The sequence below is a fragment of the Entelurus aequoreus genome, linkage group LG02 (assembly GCF_033978785.1).
Source record: "Entelurus aequoreus isolate RoL-2023_Sb linkage group LG02, RoL_Eaeq_v1.1, whole genome shotgun sequence".
Taxonomy (NCBI): Eukaryota; Metazoa; Chordata; class Actinopteri; order Syngnathiformes; family Syngnathidae; genus Entelurus; species Entelurus aequoreus.
Window position 1 is genome coordinate 76,774,416 of NC_084732.1, and position 21,215 is coordinate 76,795,630.

Sequence of the window (21,215 nt, forward strand, 5' to 3'; positions counted from 1 at the left end):
TGTGATTTCTAATATGAGTGCAATCTAACCTGCATGCGGACATGACATCATGACGTCGCACGCACCGCAAAGTTTACTACATAAGTAAACATGGCTTCCACTCTAGTCTGTCTCAGTACTGGCACATTTGTGGCAATTTCAAGGATATTGTGCAATCAAACCGAATTATTGCACGGAGAAGATTAAGAGGGAAGAGGACAAGTATTATGGCTCTGGCAGTTTTACGGGATGTTTTGCTTCGATGTCTGCTTGAAGAGGGTGTCTGTGGGCGAGCAGTTGGATACAGGAGAGATAAAATGTTCACGTGAGTTCCTAAAACGTATTATTTACACCTGTTTTCTGCTTCGTTGTCAAGTATTTATTTTGTAACCGTCTATATCGGAGAAAAATTATGACGCTTATCGCTTTTTGATGACGTTCTGGTCAGATGAATGCGATCTAAGCGCATTGACGACGCATCGCATATATACCCGATTTATTTCCACATACAAAGGAGGCCTGGGCCGGATATGAAAAAAATCGAAATTTCACTGTTCACACTGACATGAACAATTTTGACCAAAGAACCACCATTACATGTTGTTTAGACTTCAAAGTAGTGTTTTAAATGTAGGAAAATAAATCATAATATGACCCTTTTAATGCGCCTTATACTCTTGTGCACCTTTTGTATGAAAATAGACCTGAATAGACCTGCTCATCGGCAGTGCGCCTAATAATTTGGTGCGCTCTATGGTCCAAAAAATATGTTACTGGTCTAAAAATGTTGACTTCATTGTACACTTCATAATTGATCTTAGTAGTTTGTAAAAGTTAATGAATGTTATGTACTACTTAATATTGTAGAATATGTTGTAATCTGTGTTACTACTGGTGAGATGTTATTGTTGATTTCAGTTGTTTAAAGGGGTCATATTTAAGATTTTTTTTCGACATTTAAAACTTGTGGTCAACATAACATGTACTGGTGGTTCTTTGGTCAAAATTTTGCATAGATTATGTTTTACAGCTCATTTTCAAGCCACTTTCTGACCGTCTCTCTCCAAGATGCGTCATTTTGTTGGTGGTCTTATTTATGTGGCTCCACTTCGACTGCGTTTTCTCCCCGCCATTTTTGTTGTAATTTTTTGCGCTCCCATAGCAAGTCCACTGAAAGATACAAGTGCAAACTATACTCTACTTTGTATTAGAGATGGTAACAGTGGAGGATGCATGTGCATATACGAGCCAGTCTGCACCACAACAAGAGGATGGTGAAAAAGAAGGTGCTTATTGACTACAAGGTCAGACTACACTGGCGGACTCGCGCAAAGTTCTTCGGGTACATTTCTAACATATATGGAGCTATCCGCTTACGCCACACTTAGGGAAAAAAGTCACAAACTGGGCAAATTACAAATGACTTGTTTGGAGGAGGTACGAAGGAAGGCAAGATTGTTATCTAAATATCTCTGTCATGATTTTACATTTATGGGACATGTGCAGATCCCAAAGATGCAAAACGGGTACCTATAGGTAAAAGTTGTTTTTGCATTAAAGGTGCCCTTTAAGTCTTTGTGAGTCCTTTGTTACCTTGTCGTCGAGACAATGTCATCTTCAGCATTAGTCCAGTTCCTTGATGTCTTTGACGACAAGAACGTCGGCTTCTTACTGTCCTCCTTTTAACATTCTCTTAAATAAATACACTTACCAGTTGTTTCAATTCAAATAATTAAAGCAAGCTGTATACTGGTAACAAAAATGTGTTATAAAACATTCCGACAAACTTTTGACATTTCAAGGTTTCCAGTGAAATGCATCAGGGACACGACTGAATTGAAACGTGGAAAAAAACAACTTGTATCAGCAGCCAAACTAATATGTTTTACAGTAAACTACATTAACCTTCAGATCACATCTTGTTTAAGTTCTGATTTCTGCTTTTAACGGAACAAAGCTTACAGTAACTTTAAAGTCATTTCATCCCTTCGCTTTTCAGTCAGTCACAGATGAAAGACTGAAAGAGGAAAACCGGCTTCAAAGCCAAGTAAGCACAGGGAGAAACCACCCTGACTGCGAGGCAGATGTGTTAACATGCACCACTGTGCTGTCCTAATAAAATGAGTTTCAGTTTTATGCTTGTCATCACAAGCTATGAATAAATCTTTCTTGATGAAGTAGCCATCTGCAAAGAAACTAATAAAACTGTTTTTGGCTTGTCTTCAATCTGATCAACACCATTCAGATCAGGGTTGGGCAATATAGACCATATACGATATAAATGATACATTTTGCAGACCATAAAGCCGCCATACTATCATCATAACATGATGATGCATGTTGATGAGACATTTGAGCTGTTTCTGCGAATTTGACAGCGACAAGTGAACGATCGTGTCCTCAACACAATGTAGCGTTCTCGCTAGCAAGCTAGTGGCTAACGTCCCTTCACAGTGCAAAGTGCAAAGCCACATCTAAGTCAGCAATCCTCGCCTCCTAAATTGTTTCTTACAAGTACCATTCTCACTGGAAGATGAGGAATAGCGAAACATGCTACACACCAAAGTAGGTTATGCTAACCGTTAAGCTGGAGCTCTTGAATGTAAACAGAGATGGGCGTATTGATAGAAATATTGACAGTAACGATTTGGTCTGGGCCGATGGTCCATAAGTCCACGAATCGAATGATTAATGAAAATGAAGTCGATAAATTATTATTTCCGTGTGTTTGTTTCTTCGCCTCTTGCTTCAAATAGGGAGAAAGTGGTAACTGTGCACCTGAGCATGTTTATTTAACAGTATAATTAACTGAACGCAGTGAGCCCTCTTACAATCTTAGTTTTGGTTTGGCAAAGAGCGGGACTGCTAGCTTACACACACAAGATTCATGGACATCGCCTCCCTGCTTGCGACTCGCTAGTGAGACGTTCCATTAGTAACACAAATTATGAGGAAAAAGATATAATTACGAAGCCAAATGTCCCTTTGTGGGAATAATTCAGCTTCAACCCGGATGGGCAATATGAGCCCATCAACATGGACGAAGGAGCAAGAATCCCATGATGGAAACAAAAAACACCCAGCCTAGTTTTTCCAACTGTGGAAAAAAATGCACTTTTAAAATGTTTAATATTTATTTATTTCACAGAGATGTGAGTCCATTTTATTGTTTTTGTTTGCTTATTTAGGTTAACTAAAAGTTATTTACCTTCCAATTACAGTACGATGGTTAACAATACGACAGTAATGAGAAAAGCTTATATCCTTTTAAATGGTTAGGGCTGCAACTAACAATTAATTTGATAATCGATTAATCTGTCGATTACTACTTCGATTAATCGATTAATAATCGGATAAAGGAGACAAACTACATTTCTATCCTTTCCAGTATTTTATTGAAAAAAACAGCATACTGGCACCATACTTATTTTGATTATTGTTTCTCAGCTGTTTGTACATATTGCAGTTTATAAATAAAGGCTTATAATTAAAAAAATAAATAAAAATTGCCTCTGCGCATGCGCATAGCATAGATCCAACGAATCGATGACTAAATTAATCACCTTCTATTTTTATAATCGATTTTAATCGATTTAATCGAATAGTTGTTGCAGCCCTAATTACATGGTTATTATGATTACATTAATGCCTAATTTTGCCACGCAATAATGCTGACAATATTATAGTTTATCTGCAACAATTTGTGGGACAATATATCGTCCAACAAATGCCAAGTAAAAGTATATGTTTTATATAAGTTAGATCTATTTTTTTGTATCATCGATAAATCTTTCGTCGCTTTTATTATTGTTCACATATTTCAGGAAATATGTCCCTGATAGCAGGAGGGCTTTTAGGTAAAACTAAAGGATTTAAATCAATAATAGTAAATAATTTAAATATTTGATTGATATTATTATCACCACGCCATCGTGTGTTTTGTTTGGTTATACTGTAATTGTGTTAAAAAATGGAACCATTTAATGATCTTGGTATTAGATCAATACCTAAACTTGTAGTATCGCCCAAATCTAATGTAATGTAAACAAACAACAGAAAAATAAATGCCAAAAGAAAAATAAATTCTTGGTATTTTTTTCCCAATTATTAAGATGTATTTACTGGGGAGGGCCAAACTTGAGATCAGTCTCCTTTACACTTTTTAAGAAAGCACCATATACTAAGTGCTTAGTATATTTGAACAGATGTGTAGATAGAACCTTGTTACACCATAAACTAACCAGATATTAACAGTAAATTAGCAAGTCAATTAATAATAGTTTTGAGAAAATAATACAACTGGAAATGACACAATGTTATTGCCTACATCAGCAGTTAAATTAGGACTCTTTGTAACATGCTTTGAAATAGTTATATTGACGTTTACATGATACGTGATACTGTTATCCTGGGAGGCTGCAATATAGGGTTGTACGGTATACTGGTATTAGTATAGTACTGCGAAATTAATGAATCATATTGGGTACTATACCGCCTCTAAAAAGCACCGGTCCCCCACGCTGCCGCCCTCCCGTCGTCACACCATGACATTGCTGGTTTACGAGCAGACAAGCATGTTCGGCAGCGCATAATCACGGAGTACTTACAAACAGACAATGTGTGTAGACAGAAAAGGGAGAACGGACGTATTTTGGCTTAAAAACTAATGATAAAGGTGAAGCTATTACAATGAAACGCCCACAGGAAGAGGTGCTTTAAGACATGGCTAGCTAGCTAGCGGCTAACGTCCAGCCGTAGCAGTGTTGTAGCTACTTAAATGATAAATGATAAATGGGTTATACTTGTATTGCGCTTTTCTACCTTCAAGGTACTCAAAGCGCTTTGACAGTATTTCCACATTCACCCATTCACACACACATTCACACACTGATGGCGGGAGCTGCCATGCAAGGCGCTAACCAGCAGCCATCAGGAGCAAGGGTGAAGTGTCTTGCCCAAGGACACAACGGACGTGACTAGGATGGTAGAAGGTGGGGATTGAACCCCAGTAACCAGCAACCCTCCGATTGCTGGCCCGGCCACTCTACCAACTTCGCCACGCCGCCCCTCTGAATCACTAATCATCGCCTCCATGGCGACAAATAAAGTATGTTTCTTACAAGAATCTTCCCTGCAGGACGAGGAATAGCTAAACAGCTCACCGGTGTCAAAATGTAAAAAAACGCCATTGGTGGATCTACACCTAACATCCACTGTAATGATACCAAGTATAGGCACGTATCTAGCCGATACCACTATGATTACTACTACGATATTTTTTTTGCATCACATCTTCTTTTTTTTCTTTTTTTCTTTGTATTTTGTTTATAAACTCAGGAAATATGTCCCTGGACACATGAGGACCTTGAATATGAGTAGTGTATGATCCTGTAATGACTTGGTATCGAATTGATACCCAAGTTTGTGGTATCATCCAAAACTAATGTAGAGCATCCAAACAACAGAAGAATAAGTGATTATTACATTTTAACAGAAGTGCCGATAGAACATGTTAAAAGAGAAAGTAAGCAGATATTAACAGTAAATGAACAAGTAGATAAATAATTAATTTTCTACCACTTGTCCTTAATAGTTTTGACAAAATAATATCATCGAAAATGACACAATATGTTACTGCATATGTCAGCAGGCTAAATTAGGAGCCTTTGTTTGTTTACTTACTACTAAAAGACAAGTTGTCTAGTATGTTCACTATTTTATTTAAGGACAAACTTGCAATAAGAAACACATGTTTAATGTACTGTAATTTTTTTTGTTAAAATAAAGCCAATAATACAATTTTTTGTGGTGCCCTTTATTTAGAAAAGTATCTAAATACATTTTGGTACCTGTACCAAAATATTAGTATCGGGACAACACTACTGCAATATAAATTGCAATATAGATTTTAAACCATATCGCTCAAACTTAGTTCCGATTGGTCGTTAAATTCTCCTATATAATGTCCATTTGAGGGCAGAATGGTGGTAGAGGGGTTAGTGCATGTGCCTCACAATACGAAGGTCCTGGGTTCGATCATGGGCTCGGGATCTGTCTGTGTGGAGTTTGCATGTTCTCCCCGTGACAGCGTGGGTTCCCTCTGGGTACTCCGGCTTCCTCCCCCTTCCGAAGTCACGCACCTGGGGATAGGTTGATTGGCAACACTAAAAAGTGGCCCTAGTGTGTGAATGTGAGTGTGAATGTTGTCTGTCTATCTGTGTTGGCCCTGTGATGAGGTGGCAACATGTCCAGGGTGTATCCTGCCTTCCGCCCGAATGCAGCTGAGATAGGCTCCAGCATCCCCAGCGGTAGAAAATGGATGGATGGATGGAATGTCCAGTTGACTAAATCTGATCAATGTCTAGGTGGATCTGTTTTCCACCAACCACGTTATTGTTGCACCAAGTCATGTCTAAGATACCTTCAATGACCTCCACACTTAAGAAACACCAGAATGAACACCAATTACTGACCCATAACTTTTACTGCTAAGTTTTTGAAAATTACTTTTTATTATTGTAAATGGATCGAATACTGTTAATCAAATCAATCCATTCATTACAGGAGGACACAATTAAAACTCTTGTATTTCAGTCTGGGGGTTAATGATTTTGTTGATACTCTCAATAAACAATATGCTAATATATTCTGTAAATAAACCAAGTATACTATAGTGATTAGTTTTTGGAAACTCACTAATCAATGATGGCCCCCAAAGTATATAATTGTACAAATAAATCTCTTTACTGACCTTCACTTTCTTCCACCTCTAACGTTAATAGCCCCCGAGTTCCAGAGCGACTTCCTCTTACAACCACATGGGGTCACTGGTTGCTCAATTTCCCCAGTGCAGTTTTTGTCCAATGACAAAACACATCTAATTCACCACGTGGAAGGATCCCTGTCAACACTGAACCACATTCTGCTTCTTCATTGTTGGAGGCACTTTTTCTGTGAGATTCAGCATAAACATAATTTATGAATCATCTAAACAAATTGTGATAATTAAAGTTAAAGTCCCAACAATTGTCACACACACACTAGGTGTGCTGAAATTATCCTCTGCACCCATCCCCTTGTTCCTCCCCCTGGGAGTTGAGGTGAGGGGAGCAGTGAGCAGCAGCGGTGGACATGCTCGGGAATCATTTTGGTGATTTAACCCCCAATTCCAACCCTTGATGCTGAGTGCCAAGCAGGGAGGCAATGGGTCCCATTTTTATAGTCTTTGGTATGACTCGGCCGGGGTTAGAACTCACCACCTTCCAGTCTCAGGGCGGACACTCTAACCACAAGGCTACTGAGCAGTTCTGTCACGCTATGCCATGTTACAAGTAATTAAAACCACTTAATTAGCAATATTCATACATTTTTTGGGAAAATTAAAGACAGCCTCAAACTGTCATTGGGTATAAGGACACTATTGCAACCTTAAATCGCCTGTTTGTAGCAATGGTGGACCGACATGGACATCTAAAATGTTATGTTTGGACTTAACACTGCGACTTGTTGGGGATACGTTTAGCCAACCAACGTATGTGATGTCACTAATGAAAATAATTCAAGCCCTTTTAAAAATGATGCCAAAAAGTAGTGTTTTTTTGGCAAAATGTCGTGATTTCATCTCATGCCTGCAGTATATGATTTGAATCTCAGCCCAATGATGTCAGTCGGAAGTCTTCCACAGGGTATTGCAAGGGGGCCGTGACGTTTTTGCTTCATTTCATTTAAACAGTTTTTGTAATAGATTCTCTATATCCCCCCCGGCTATTTTTCCACAAATGTAAATGCAATTGAATACACATGAACATTGAGCCAACACACTGCCAGGTAGTTGAATGAGAATCATATATAACCTGTAAAATAATTGTATTATTATAATTATTTTAGCATTTAAGATAGCTAGCTATTAAACTATTAAAAACATATATGGCTGCGATGAGGTGGTGACTTGTCCAGAGTGTACCCCGCCTTCCGCCCGATTGTAGCTGAGATAGGCTGCAGCGCCCCCCGCGACCCCGAAGGGAATAAGCGGTAGAAAATGGATGGATGGATGTTCTTTTCTGTGTGTTTGGTAAATGAGTAAGTAATTTCAAGGGGTCATGTTATGATTTTTTTCTACATTCAAAGCACTTCCTTGTGGTCTACATCAGTGGTCCCCAACCACCGGGCCGCGGCCCGGTACCGGTCCGTGGATCGATTGGTACCAGGCCGCACAAGAAATAAAAAAAAAAATATATATATTTTTTTATATAATCAACATAAAAAACACAAGATACACTTACAATTAGTGCACCAATCCAAAAAACCTCCCTCCCCCATTTACACTCATTCACACTCATTCGCACAAAAGAGTTGTTTCTTTCTGTTATTAATATTTCTGGTTCCTACATTATATATCAATATAGATCAATACAGTCTGCAGGGATACAGTCCGTAAGCACACGTGATTGTAATTTTTTATGACAAAAAAAAAAATAAAAAAAAAAAATACCATACACCACCCCCTTTAATGCAGCCAAAACATAGCCAGTGCTTCCATTTTAAAGCATTGGACAAATTGTGTATATTATCCTCTTTCTAGGCTGTAACTCGCTTCCATCCTCAATTCCCAAAGTTATGGAGTGAAATTACTTCCAAAACTACACAAACTCAAATGTAGCATACAGTACTTACATACACTGCATCAGCCATTTTGGATCACGTTACTACTACTACTGTTATTTCTTATTGACTGCAGTGTCGCAAATGACTAGCCTTGTCGACCTTAAATTGACTCAGCAGCGCCACCTGTCGTTGAAGAGTGCGAACTATGGTCCCTACGCGTAAGAAACAAAAAATTGCGCCTGTGGAACTACAAGTGGAAAAAATGTGCGAAAAGTATTAACTTGAGGAAAATTGTTTTTCTACTTGCCAATCCTTCACATTTTTTGGAGTTTGTGAAACATTTTTCGGAGTTTGTGAAACAATTGTTTTAGTTTGTGACACATTTTTTTGAGTTTGAAACATTTTTTGGAGTTTGTGGAGGTTTGGCAGTAATTTCCCTCCATATAAAGTTTACTAAACACTTATTTCTTGTTGCGTCAAGCAAGTTGTAGCGGATAGCTTAGCGATTAGCATGCTTGGTTTGTCTGCTTCTGCTTAGTCGTCGTACTTGTGTGTAACATATTTAGCCTCGTCCTCCAGTGATGACAATACTTGTTGTAAGACATGTCGTTTATTTTCCGCAATGAAGGTGATGATTATCAACTCAGGGAAGGGGCTCCACACACACTCCACAAATACACAGTGAGCTGCATTGAAAGGCATTAATTGGCATATATCAATCACATACTACTTGGCGGAAATCGTCCAATAATGATCAGTGGCTCATTGATCGGCACTAGGAATTGCTCACTTTTTTCTTGAGACATTCTAAATGAAGACATTAAGACATCTCTTGCACTTGTCACAGTGGCAGACATGTCAGATATTCTACCAAAGTCGCGGTTATCTCTTCATTCACCCATAAACACAGTGGCAACATGAATTCAGAATATTTCACTTCACACTCATTCATTTGTTGACTGTCAGTAGTGGCAGACGCCTCCTTCTCTCGAGATCTGACTCATGTTGTGTGCTTCTCTCAGCTCGCAGGGGGCGTTGTAATGGCTGTGGGTGTTTGGACTCTGTTCGAAAAGAGCGACTACATCAGCCTTCTCCCCTCCATAACATATGCTGCCTCTGCCTACATACTGGTCCTCGCTGGAGCCATCGTCATGGTAACAGGCATTCTGGGATGCTGTGCCACCTTCAAGGAGCAGAGGAGGCTACTGCGAGTGGTAAGAGATTGTGTCATAGGCTGCACAATGTGCACTTGTATCAAACATCCATTTCACGACCAACAGGACACATTAGCTTGTTGTATTCTGTTTAAAAAGCCTGGATATGAATGGGTTGGTAATGTCTGATAATTAAGCAAACTATTTCTACTACGTGGATAGAAATGTAAAATGCATCTTGTTGTGCTTGACATAATTAACATTTACACACAAACTGTCAAGTGCATTGATTATTTTCTTGGTCTCTTATATTATTTGGCTAATACTATCCGTGATGTTATGGTGGGTTTTTTGTCAGGACTGCAGTGCCATTGTCTCATTGTCTATCAGGACAAAACAGATTGTGCGGCCGTATTTGATTTGAGACACTGTAGTGTTGTAGTAACAGAGGCTAATGTGTGGTACTTGAATGGTTCAAAATTGTTAGTCTCCCACAAAAGAAAGTGGAATCCATCTTGTCTAGCAAATAAAAAGGGCCAACCAAAGCTGAAATGTTATTATTAGAGAAAAAACAGAGGTGTAATGGTTAATCGATATATTGATTTATATTTCTTAGCTTCAACTTCATCGAACTGTGCTAGGCAAGGTTGCCTTCTGGAAGATAGGTATCGATCAAATATTGTTTTAAAAGGAAATAATCAATTGTATTAATATTAGAAAAAGGAAATCATTGGATTTAAGAATGGCAGACTTTATGTGAAACTTAGCACTTTTATTGATAAAAAATGTTGAGCGTAATTCAAGTCTGTTTGCCCGTCTGTGGCGTCAACGCCATCAGTCGGCAAAACAAGAATGGTGGATAGCTATGGTGGCTAAGAAATTTCACCTCAAATGGAAATGCAACAGGACAAAAACAAATTATAACACAGCACAATTGCAAAAGCCACAACAAATACAAACGCCACAACACAATAATATAAAGCCGCAACACAACTTTAAGCCACAAAGAATGCGACAGACACAACGGAAGTTGTGGCGTCGGACCAACTTCTTGAACATAGTATATTAGTAGTAGAAAAAGTGTTGACACTTCACTTACTTTTCAAACTTTGTTCACTACACCTTTTTCAACTTTCCGTCTCAGGAGTCACCAAACCTTGTCCGCTGCTACTTCCCTTCGGTCTTTGTACTGCAGTGGTTTTGGCTTATAGTTGTTGTGTTATCGCTTTATGTTGTTGGGTTGTGGCGTTTGCATTTGTTGTGACTTTTCTCTGCTACCGTAGCTGTTTATTAAAATGCGAGTAGTAGCAGGTCAAACCACTGCTTATTTAACCTGAGGAGTTTTGGTGGCACTTAATCTTTTTAATTAATACATTTTGTATTTCTATGTCAGAAAAACAACAGTAAAAGTAGCAAGTTAACCTATTATTAATTCAACCTGAAGAGATATTGGTTGTGCTTTATTTTTGCTATTCATATTGTATTATTTTAGTTTGAAAAACTTAAGCAAATGTAGCAGGTAAAACTATGGGTAAAATTTTGGTTACTGTACCTTTATTGAAAATTGATTGAATGTTGAAAATAAGAGCAGAAAGTGTTTGCTCTTGTTAATTCAACCAAAAGAGTTGGTTACACTTTATTCAAATAAGGTGTAATTGCATTAGCCATTAATTGTTGTTTACTTGCTTTTTGTATTCATAATTCATTTACTGGTATACCTAATTCCCTTACAAGAAATAACAGGAATGTAGGAAACTTCACCTGCAGTGTTCAGTATCCAGTACTTATTTCTCAGTCACACTGGTTGAATTTTCGCCAAAAAGTTACTGAATCGATTTCAAATCACTGAAATATTGGGATTGGATCGTTGTAAAATAATAATAATATCGTCCCTGAATCATATCGGAAACCACAAATTCTGAATCGAATCGTTAAAACAAATTGTTACACCCCTACTAGCCAAATTGTTACACCCCTAATAGCCAGAGAGACGTGGTTGTGTTCACAATAAAAACAGATCACTACAATTTTGTGAGTTGTAAAGCTTGAATGTGTGTATTTTCAAATGCCCCATGTTTCCTGAAGAGCTGATATTAGGGCGATGAATCACAGTGATGGAATGAACTTGTCAGCAAGGAGAGATGCTATCTAGATTGTTAAACAGGGCAAACATAAGGGAGGAAACAGGCTGATTCATGGCCCTTTCGTATTTGGTGGGAGTATGCACTACTTTCGAGGAGTACACGAGCAGCAGTGATTATTGATGCACTCCTGTAATCTAAATGTCGCAGGTTCAAAGCCTAACAAGCTGACTGACTTTACTGCACAAAGAAGAAGTTGAACGAAGACAAAAGTGCGAACAGGAAGGGTGTGATGTGTGATAATACAGAAAATGGAGGATAAATGGAGTCCCAGTAGAGGTTGTAACTAGGGCTGCAACAACCAGTCGATTAAATCGATTAAAATCGATTATAAAAAATAGTTGGCGATTAATTTAGTCATCGATTCGTTGGATCTATGCTATGCGCATTTTTTAAATTTTTTTTGTATAAATAAACCTTTATTTATAAACTGCAACATTTACAAACAGCTGAGAAACAATAATCAAAACAAGTATGGTGCCAGTATGCTGTTTTTTTTCCAATAAAATACTGGAAAGGATAGAAATGTAGTTTGTCTCTTTTATCCGATTATTAATCGATTAATCGAAGTAATAATCGACAGATTAATAGATTATCAAATTAGTTATTAGTTGCAGCCCTAGTTGTAACTTCTTGTAGAGAAAGTAAACATTCCTCCTAAAGTCAGAGCTGCTTCATTTAATCCATCTGATTGAGTGGATGTCTATACACTACACCATATGCATTATGTGTAAAGCATTTAGTTCACAATAACTCACAAGAGTGCTTTTTTATGAGACGCAAAAGGTTGACAGAGCTGCAGGCTGAAGCAAAGGTGAATGAGCTCCACGCTTTATAGTTCATAATTCATTTGTGTCAGGTTGCTCAGTTTACAGACCATCTGCACTGCAAGCTCATGAGTCTTTCATGACTTTTTTTGTGTAAAACCTGGCGTAATACGACAAGTTGAGACTTAATGCTTCACAGAGGTCATATATTTTTCACAGAAACAAATGTGAACATTACATACAGTAGCACTAATGGCGTGTGCATCATGTAGTGTTTTTTAGTAGGAGCTCAGAAGCTCATGAGTCTTTCATGATTTTTTTTTTGTAAAACTTGGCGTAATACGACAATGTAGTGTTTTTTAGTAGGAGCTCAGTGTGAGCACTCGCCCTGCAGATTTGGCTAAAAGAACAACAGTTTTGAAACAAAATAGTAAACCTTGTAAAGAAAAACTACAATATACACCGTATAGTCACTAGGGGTGTAACAAATAACTGATGCGAATCGGAAATTGTTTTTTCAATTAATGGGGAACTATGATGATTTTCCTTTTTTCTGACTTGTAAATGTTGTTACAATGTGGGACACTCCTTTTAAACAATACCAAAAGTGTCAAATTATTGGGTTCATGCATTTGGACGTGAGCCTGCAAGTAGTTTTGTGTGCCTCTAAATGTGTTTTAAAGTCTTTTTTTTTTTAACAGTGGTAACAAATTGACACTAATGTGTGCTGTAGGAGTGCAACGATGACAAATATCGACACAAAAAATCATAGTCGACAATAGTCATGACGTCATCACTCATGTTTTTCTCAGGGAACAACATTGTGGGTGAAAATATTTTAAGTTTCTGGGAATATTTCCTTTTATTTTTGTAAAAAACAAAGTAGATCTTGTTTTTATGACAGTACATCTGTGATACCGAAGCATTTAAAGCGGAGGAATGTCAGAACATCTGGAGAATGATTGTAGGCTACTTTCCGAACTAGCTACAGCAGGGGTCGGCAACACAAAACGTTGAAAGAGCCATATAGGACCAAAAATACAAAAAACAAATCTGTCTGGAGCCGCAAAAAATGAAAAGCCGTATAAAAGTCTTAAAATAAAGACAACATATGACGTAAGTGTCTATATTAGCTATAATAGCCTACTATCAAAATGACTATGTTGACAGAAATGTTGATACGTAATATTTATTTTACACATTTTTACAACATTAGAAACCATTAGTAAATCAGAGGCTACTCAGAAGGTGAGATAACTTCTGGAAATGACTGGCTATTAATGGCCAAAGGTATAGATGTGTCTGTCCAAGTTAAAGAAAACGGCAGGCTGTCTTCTTTTAATAGATTTATTACAATCTTTGGCAAGCTAGGTAACGTTTGCTGTGGTCTGGAACAACATGGCACACAAACAACTATCTGAAATGCAGCCAATATTACATACAGATAATGTGTCAAGAGACATGCAAAACTAAATCATATACAAAGAGGATACAAGTAAAGGAAATTAAATGAGCTTAAATATACCTACAAACGAGGCAAAATTATGCAATATGTACATACAGCTAGCCTAAATAGCATGTTAGCATTGGTTAGCTTGCAGTCATGCAGTGACCAAATATGCCTGATTAGCACTCCACACAAGTCAATAACATCAACAAAGCGCACCTTTGTGCATTTACGCACAGCATAAAACTTTTGGTGGACAAAGAAGGAGTGGCAGATTTTACATGTAAACAAACTGTTGCGTCACAGTCCACACTATGGTGAGTTAAGAACCAAGAAAATTAGTAGGACAAATACTCTCATCAGTGAAGCATACACACAAACATATTCAACAGTGGGAAGGTTTCTGTTATGTTTGTTCTCAAACAAAAAACATACTAAACCAAAAAAAATATGTTTACCCCATCTTTTTCCATTTTCCATCCTTTTTTAAAAATGCTCCACGGAGCTACTAGGGTGGCGCTAAAGAAACCCGGGGTTAAACCCTTGGTTGCTGACCCCCGAGCTACAGTAACAAGTTTAACCATCATTTTAGCTAAGGTCTGCCAGCTAATCTTTATCTAAATCAATTCAAGGACTATCGACGTAACTGTCTATTAAAGTGCTATCAAAATAGTCGTTAGTTGCAGCCCTAGTACTGAATTTACTTATATGGGCTCTGCTGTCTGCCACTTCAGTGCCAGCATGTTGAGCAATAGCTCCAAAAAAATGTTAAGGTGTGAGGGGAAGATAACTTTATCTTTTCTAAAAATGCAATAAGATAAAAGAACCTTTTGTGTTTGTTCATCCATGACATTTAATGCAGGACTGTTTTGTCTACATGATTCATCCAGTACAAGGTTTTAATTAGTTGCTAAACTGCCGCTCAAGGACGACACCATTCAGACATTACCGCTTCGTCGTGTTGAAGAACCACAAGAAAGAGAAGCAAAGTCATTAAAATGGAGAGGGTGGGGCTTGACATTGGTTGTTTTGCATATCCAATACATTGGGGTGATTAAAAAAATCGATTCACATTCAAATTCCGATTTAAAAAAAATTCTAAATCGATTCATAATTTTCTAGAATTTTATATGTGTGTGTGTGTATATATATATATATATATATATATATATATATATATATATATATATATATATATATATATATATATATATACTTTTTTTTTTTTTTTTATTAGTATTGATGCTGTTTTTATAAATGTTTGGTTTTCCTTTTGTATAGTATTGTATTTCTTCTCAATTGCTTCATAAATTATTGCAAGTCTTGTAAAGCTGTGATTGGGTTGGAGTTGGAGTTGCTCTGTTTTCTTTTATTGGATTGATGAACATTCTGTGAATTTTGTAAATCAAATTTTAAAAATACATTTTCAAAAATAGTTTTTTTAGGCCATCACGTCAGGACGTCAGCAGCCAAGAGAAGCTTTTGTAACCTGTAACCAGTAACCCTGTTTTGAAAAGGTTTTATTATAATTTTTATACCAAATAATATATTACGAGTATTGTGTTCACTCGAGAGTCGATTCTGAATTGAATCGTCTACCCAAGACAAGAATCAGAATCAAATCAAATCGTTATGTAGACCACAAGGTAGTGTGTTAAATATAGATTAGAATCATCATAACTCTCTGGACTGATGCAAATGGAAAATAAATCAAACAATGGCCTAATTACAAAGTTATGATTTGGTGTGATCTCTGCTACACTGCTGGAAGCCCTTTCTGGTCAGTTTCTACAGCGTTCTCGGTCTCTCAGTGTTCGTCTTGCTTCCGATGAAACTCTTGCGAGACTTGTCACCTTAACGTTAACAAACAAGTAGAAGAAAAGGGAAAGACAAAATGTGCAACGACGTACGGACACAATGAAGTCCAAAGTTTGTAAGCGTTTGGACTGTTTAAGACAAACGGTTAAACTTGATAAATATATTGCAATATGCAAAGACGGTAAAATAGCAAGTTCAGCGGCAGCAAGACTAATCTCAACACGCATGTTGTAAGAAGAGATGGAGAAACCGGCGATGAGAAGGCTAGTACAGCAAGACACAACAGGAGAAACTTGGCCATAACTCTGCTCTAACCAAGATAATAACGTCTTCAGTAGCTAATTTCATTACTAAAGACCTGAGGTCATACCGTTTTGTGGAGAATGAGGGCATTCGTGACATAAATACATTGAAGCATCAATACAAGATACGAAGTGGACACCGTTTTACCGTAAAATGCATGTTAGGGATATATAATAAAATAAAGGCATATGTTCATTATTGCAACTTGTGAAAATATCATATTAAGTGTGATAGAGGCTTTCCAAAGTTCTTTAACATAATGTGTTACAGTAATACACAAACTGTTAAAAGGAACACAAATTCTTTCCAAAATAGTCTTTTGTAAAGTATAATTATTTAAAAGATTAACAGTTCCACATTTAAGGAACTAAGCTAGAAAAAAGTATACTTCAAACAAGGAACTTTCCTAGATTGCATCCTACCAAATTGAATGGAATTGTTGCAATTTAAAATGTATCACGTCTGAATGGTGTTATTTGCTATGTATTTAGATGCATATCGACTCGTTTATTAGATTTTCAAGGATAGTAATTCAATGAGCCATTGTGTTTGGAATACATCATTGCAGTCGTTTACGATAGTAGGAAGAAGCAGAGCTTTTTTTCTTCTTCTATGCCTTCTCCACATTTCAGCATCTACTGATAGTGTGGTAATTTCTCGTATTAACATACCAAAAGAAACAAATCAAGCTGTCTAACTAAGTCTGACAGTGTGAGCCAAAACATGCGAGATATTTTGATGCTGCATGTTTAGATGTTGGCTTACTTACAGCAGTTGAATAGTTTCTTGCACTATGCATAATAGTAGCTACAACTAATCCTGTAAGGGACAGACAGCACTAAAGTCTAGATATCCACTACAACCTCATCAAGACACAGACGGTAAGGAAATTGCAACAGCTGTGAATCAGCTTGCTGAGTCATTTTGGCAGTGATTGCACTGTAACCTTAAGTTGCCTGCAGGATGGTCATAAAGAGTGCTCTAGAGTCACCTGCCTTGGCCTTGCCAGCCTTTCTGCGTCACACTTTGGAACTCAATGCGCTTTAGTAAAGAAAACTCAAACATTGGTAAACAGTTTCTACATACACGAGGTTTGATTGCAAATAGTTTGTTGGAACAATCAAACCATCCATAAAAACGATACGTTTTTGGTTCATTTTACACTAAGTACACATTTTTGGAAACTTAAAATAATCTGAGGTCACTGAATTCAGGACCCTGGGGTACCCATGTAGCCAGTTAAGTCCCTACAGTGTGATGTATGTGTGAATGTTGGTTTGTCTGGATCTTGACTAGCAATTTTTAATCTTGGATTGGTTTATGAGGGCATTCCATGTGTATGTCTATTAGGGCTGTGCGCTAAAACGATATCAATATATATTGCGATAGACACGTAATCAAAATCAATAAAAAATGTGTTCGATATAACGTTCAATGTATATATTTTTTTCTTCATTACAAGAAACCGAAAGTTAAGAAGTAAGGTTGGCTGCATGGACAAAGGCACTCGCTCTCTGATATAACCGAGAAACACCGGAAGTGATCACTGATCAGTGGGTGACACGCTAACAGCTAATCGGGTAACTGTATCAACAATCAAGTTTAATTGTGCTATCTTGTTTTCTCACGGTTTATTCATTGCATGGAGTGAGAAGAGAAACTAAAAATGAGGGCTGCAAAGAGCGAAGAAGTTGTCGATAAAACTGTAAAAGTCACCTCTGCAGCATGGAAGTTTTTTGGGATTTGTTAAAAAAAAACATAGTCAGAACAAAGACCACTGTAACTTAGCCATGCCCATCCGTAGCACAGCCATCATTTCCTGGCACTAAACCTACAGAAAATAGTTATTCTCAGGTTTCTCTCTGTTTACATTTTCACACGTTGTACTATTTTGTTACACTTTAGTAAGCATACGTATCCCTTATTTTTTACCCTTATTTTTAAGAGGTTATCCTTGAGTGTTCAATGTGGTTTTAGCATTTTGTTTACAAGACTTAGTGTTTTCCATGGTTGTGTTGACATTTCCTTTCATTTCTGCCTTGGGGGATTATAACCAAAGGAAGGTTACATTTTAAATGAAAAAATGTTTACATTTAATTTAATATTGACTGATAGAAAACACTTTTATTGTGATAGCCATGTCACCCAGCCCTATAGTATTGCTCAGCATTCTGACTCACTCATGTAGAGATCTAATCAGTCCAAGCGATCAAATCAAAGACTAAATCCACTTACTGAGCTAATTTTTTTGTCTCTTGTAGCAGCCGGTCAAGGCAATGTGTAGGTCAAGGTTTCAGTTTGATAATGTCTTTTTCTGGCCTTTAATTCTGATCAATCCTCCCATGGTACATTTTGAACACCAAGTAATACTGAAAGATTTGTGAAATTCCTCAGTGAGGCTTTAATATTTTCACAATTTTTAGAGCCGCAGTAATCACTTGCAACACATTAAATTTAATTAGCTTGTTGGAGCTAATTTCTATTAACAAATACAGCATGACTCTTGAAGTATTTTCTGTCTTTTCAAGGTCTGTTAGCACTTTGTAGGGTAAAGAACCATACATTATTTGGTCATTTAAAATCAAAATGTACCCCTAGTAGGCCTATCCCCTATTAAGAAGTAGTACCCTGTGCTGTTGCCTAGTCACTCAAATACTTTACATTAGACCCTAAGTGTCAAAGTCAAGGCCTGCGGGCCACATCCGCCCCGCGAATGAATTATCTATGGCCCCCGGGATATTTGATTCATATTAGAACCGGCCCGCAGGCCACAGCCGCCTGCTGCTGTTTTGCACGCACCAATACTCCATCAGTGTTGGCGCTAGGAATTTTCAAAAAGGGGTCCCAGGGACCACATCAAGTCATAAAAATGGGGTCCCACAGTAAATTTTTGGGGTCCCACTTTTTTGTAACCGTTTTGAAAACAAATTATAAATGCATGCATTATCCTGTTATATCTCACATTCTATATTGTCTTTTGGAAAAAGGTTGTCATTTATGCATTCATCTTGATATTAATTAAGGAACATATTTTATTTTTGAAGGACATTCACTTGTTTGCTGTTTGCCTGTTGAAAATGTTTTCCCTTGAAATAACTGACAGAGCCATAAGAAAATATTGCTTTATTCACTTTAAGTACAGTACATGTCATTTTTCTTTGAAGGAAGTTTGTTTTTGTCGGTGAGCCTGTTGAAAATTGTTTTCACTTGAAATTAGTGACAGAGCCATACAAAAATGTTGGATTATTAATTTAATCATTAAATAAAATACAGTACACTGTGTTAGGTATTCGTTCAATAGGTTATGTGCAATCATTTTAATATGTTTTAATAAACATTGAACCAGTAGCAAATGTAGTTTTTTTGGCCCTCTGATGTATTTGACTTTGACATCCCTGCATTAGACTGTATATTGTATGCTTCTTTACCCTGGAATAGGCTGATATATACAGTAAGGGATCTCAAATCCAATTTACCTAGGGGCCTCTGGAGGGAGAGTCTAGGTAAGGCTTGGCCGCACAAAATATTCATTTCAGTTTTAATCACGTGACTAAATTGTTTAACTACTTCTACCGATAGCTAATGATTGTAAAAGTTTTGTATTTTGAATACTGTTATTCCTTAGGAAATTGTCAATAGCTGTGTTTCCATTACCCCTAGAATTGCGCAAAACCTAAATATCGCAATAAGAAACTGGTGATGGAAACATCCATATAAAGTTGGTATGGTATTTGGAAAAACCTCTCAAATATGAGGTGGTTTTTGAGACGTTTTATTATTGAAGTGTTTCGCTTAAGCATATTGGAAACAATTTTTTTGCATTTAGAGGTCACTTAAACACCGAAACGGCGGGGCGCCAATTCAGGACAAATAGGGCAGTCTTGCTCTTGCTTCCGATCGGTCGGCCGGGGGAAGCGAGGCAGCACCGCCGCACTGGGCCGTCCCGCGGGTCCCTTCTCGGGAATAGAGGCTGGCCCGCAGGCTTGGTGAGACCCACATGCCCGGACAATGTCAAAGGGGCCGTAAGGACGTTGCTTTTGAGCGATCACCAGCTGCCTTTGTCTTCTATTGATATCATGACAACAGCGGTGGCTGAAATATCTTCCTCCAAGATTTTACGAGAATTACGGCTCATGACGCAAAACACCCTTTAATGGAAACACCTACAAGTCGCAAATGTACTTTGTCGAAATTCTAGAAATATCGCTTTTGCGAAAAACTGCAATGGAAACACAGCTTCCACACTTCCGACTGCTTACAGGAAGTTGCTCTTTGTCAAATTTGTGTGTGTTGTGCTGTAAATTTTTTGTCTGCATTGTGTCTTTTGAGTGGGATTTAAGATTGCAATTACACCTAAACTATAAAGTTGAGTGCCACAAAATATTGGCCTACAAGCCGCGGGTTTGAGAACCCTACTGTATATTATACATGTTATTAAAAAGTACATCACACAGTACAAAATAATAGATTGTAGGTATTGTACAATATATTGTGTATCATTATTCAAGATATGTGAACGATTAAGCATTTTGAAAAATGCCTTTTAACCCATTTGTATTGGCATTACAATTACCCTGAATGTTCATTGTCATAAAACAAGTGTCTTTTTATTTGTTTACAGTATTTTGTCCTGCTCCTGTGTATTTTCCTGTTGGAGATCCTTGCTGGTGTCTTGGCTTATATCTACTATCGACAGGTAATTATCCCTTAAACCATTCATCATTTATTGTGGGTTAAAGTGGAAAAAAGTTGACTAGAGTAGGCCTTGGTCAACTTTGCTGGCATCAATTAATTGCCATGTCCGTGTGTGTTTTTTTCCTTCGCTTTCAATCAGAGTACAAGAGGGTTCACTCTGTGAATCGCTCTCAGCACCTGAGGGCGTTTTTTCAGTTGCAGAAATAAATGAACAAAGTGAACGTTATTGTCAGACGTCCACAATTGTTGTCCACTAGCTTACAAACGCAGAGAGCGACCCTCGCTAGTCTCTACAGTACCCGCTAGT

General features: G+C 37.5%; 1 protein-coding gene across 1 annotated transcript in view; it reads left to right on the forward strand.

Annotated features, from left to right (window-relative positions):
- Positions 1-21,215, forward strand: part of LOC133639406 (CD151 antigen-like) — a 46,146-nt gene that overhangs the window by 10,327 nt on the left and 14,604 nt on the right. Inside the window, exons 3-4 of the mRNA XM_062032697.1 lie at positions 9,606-9,797; positions 20,835-20,909. Of these exons, the coding sequence (XP_061888681.1) occupies positions 9,606-9,797; positions 20,835-20,909 (267 nt within the window). The remainder of the gene's footprint in view (positions 1-9,605; positions 9,798-20,834; positions 20,910-21,215) is intronic.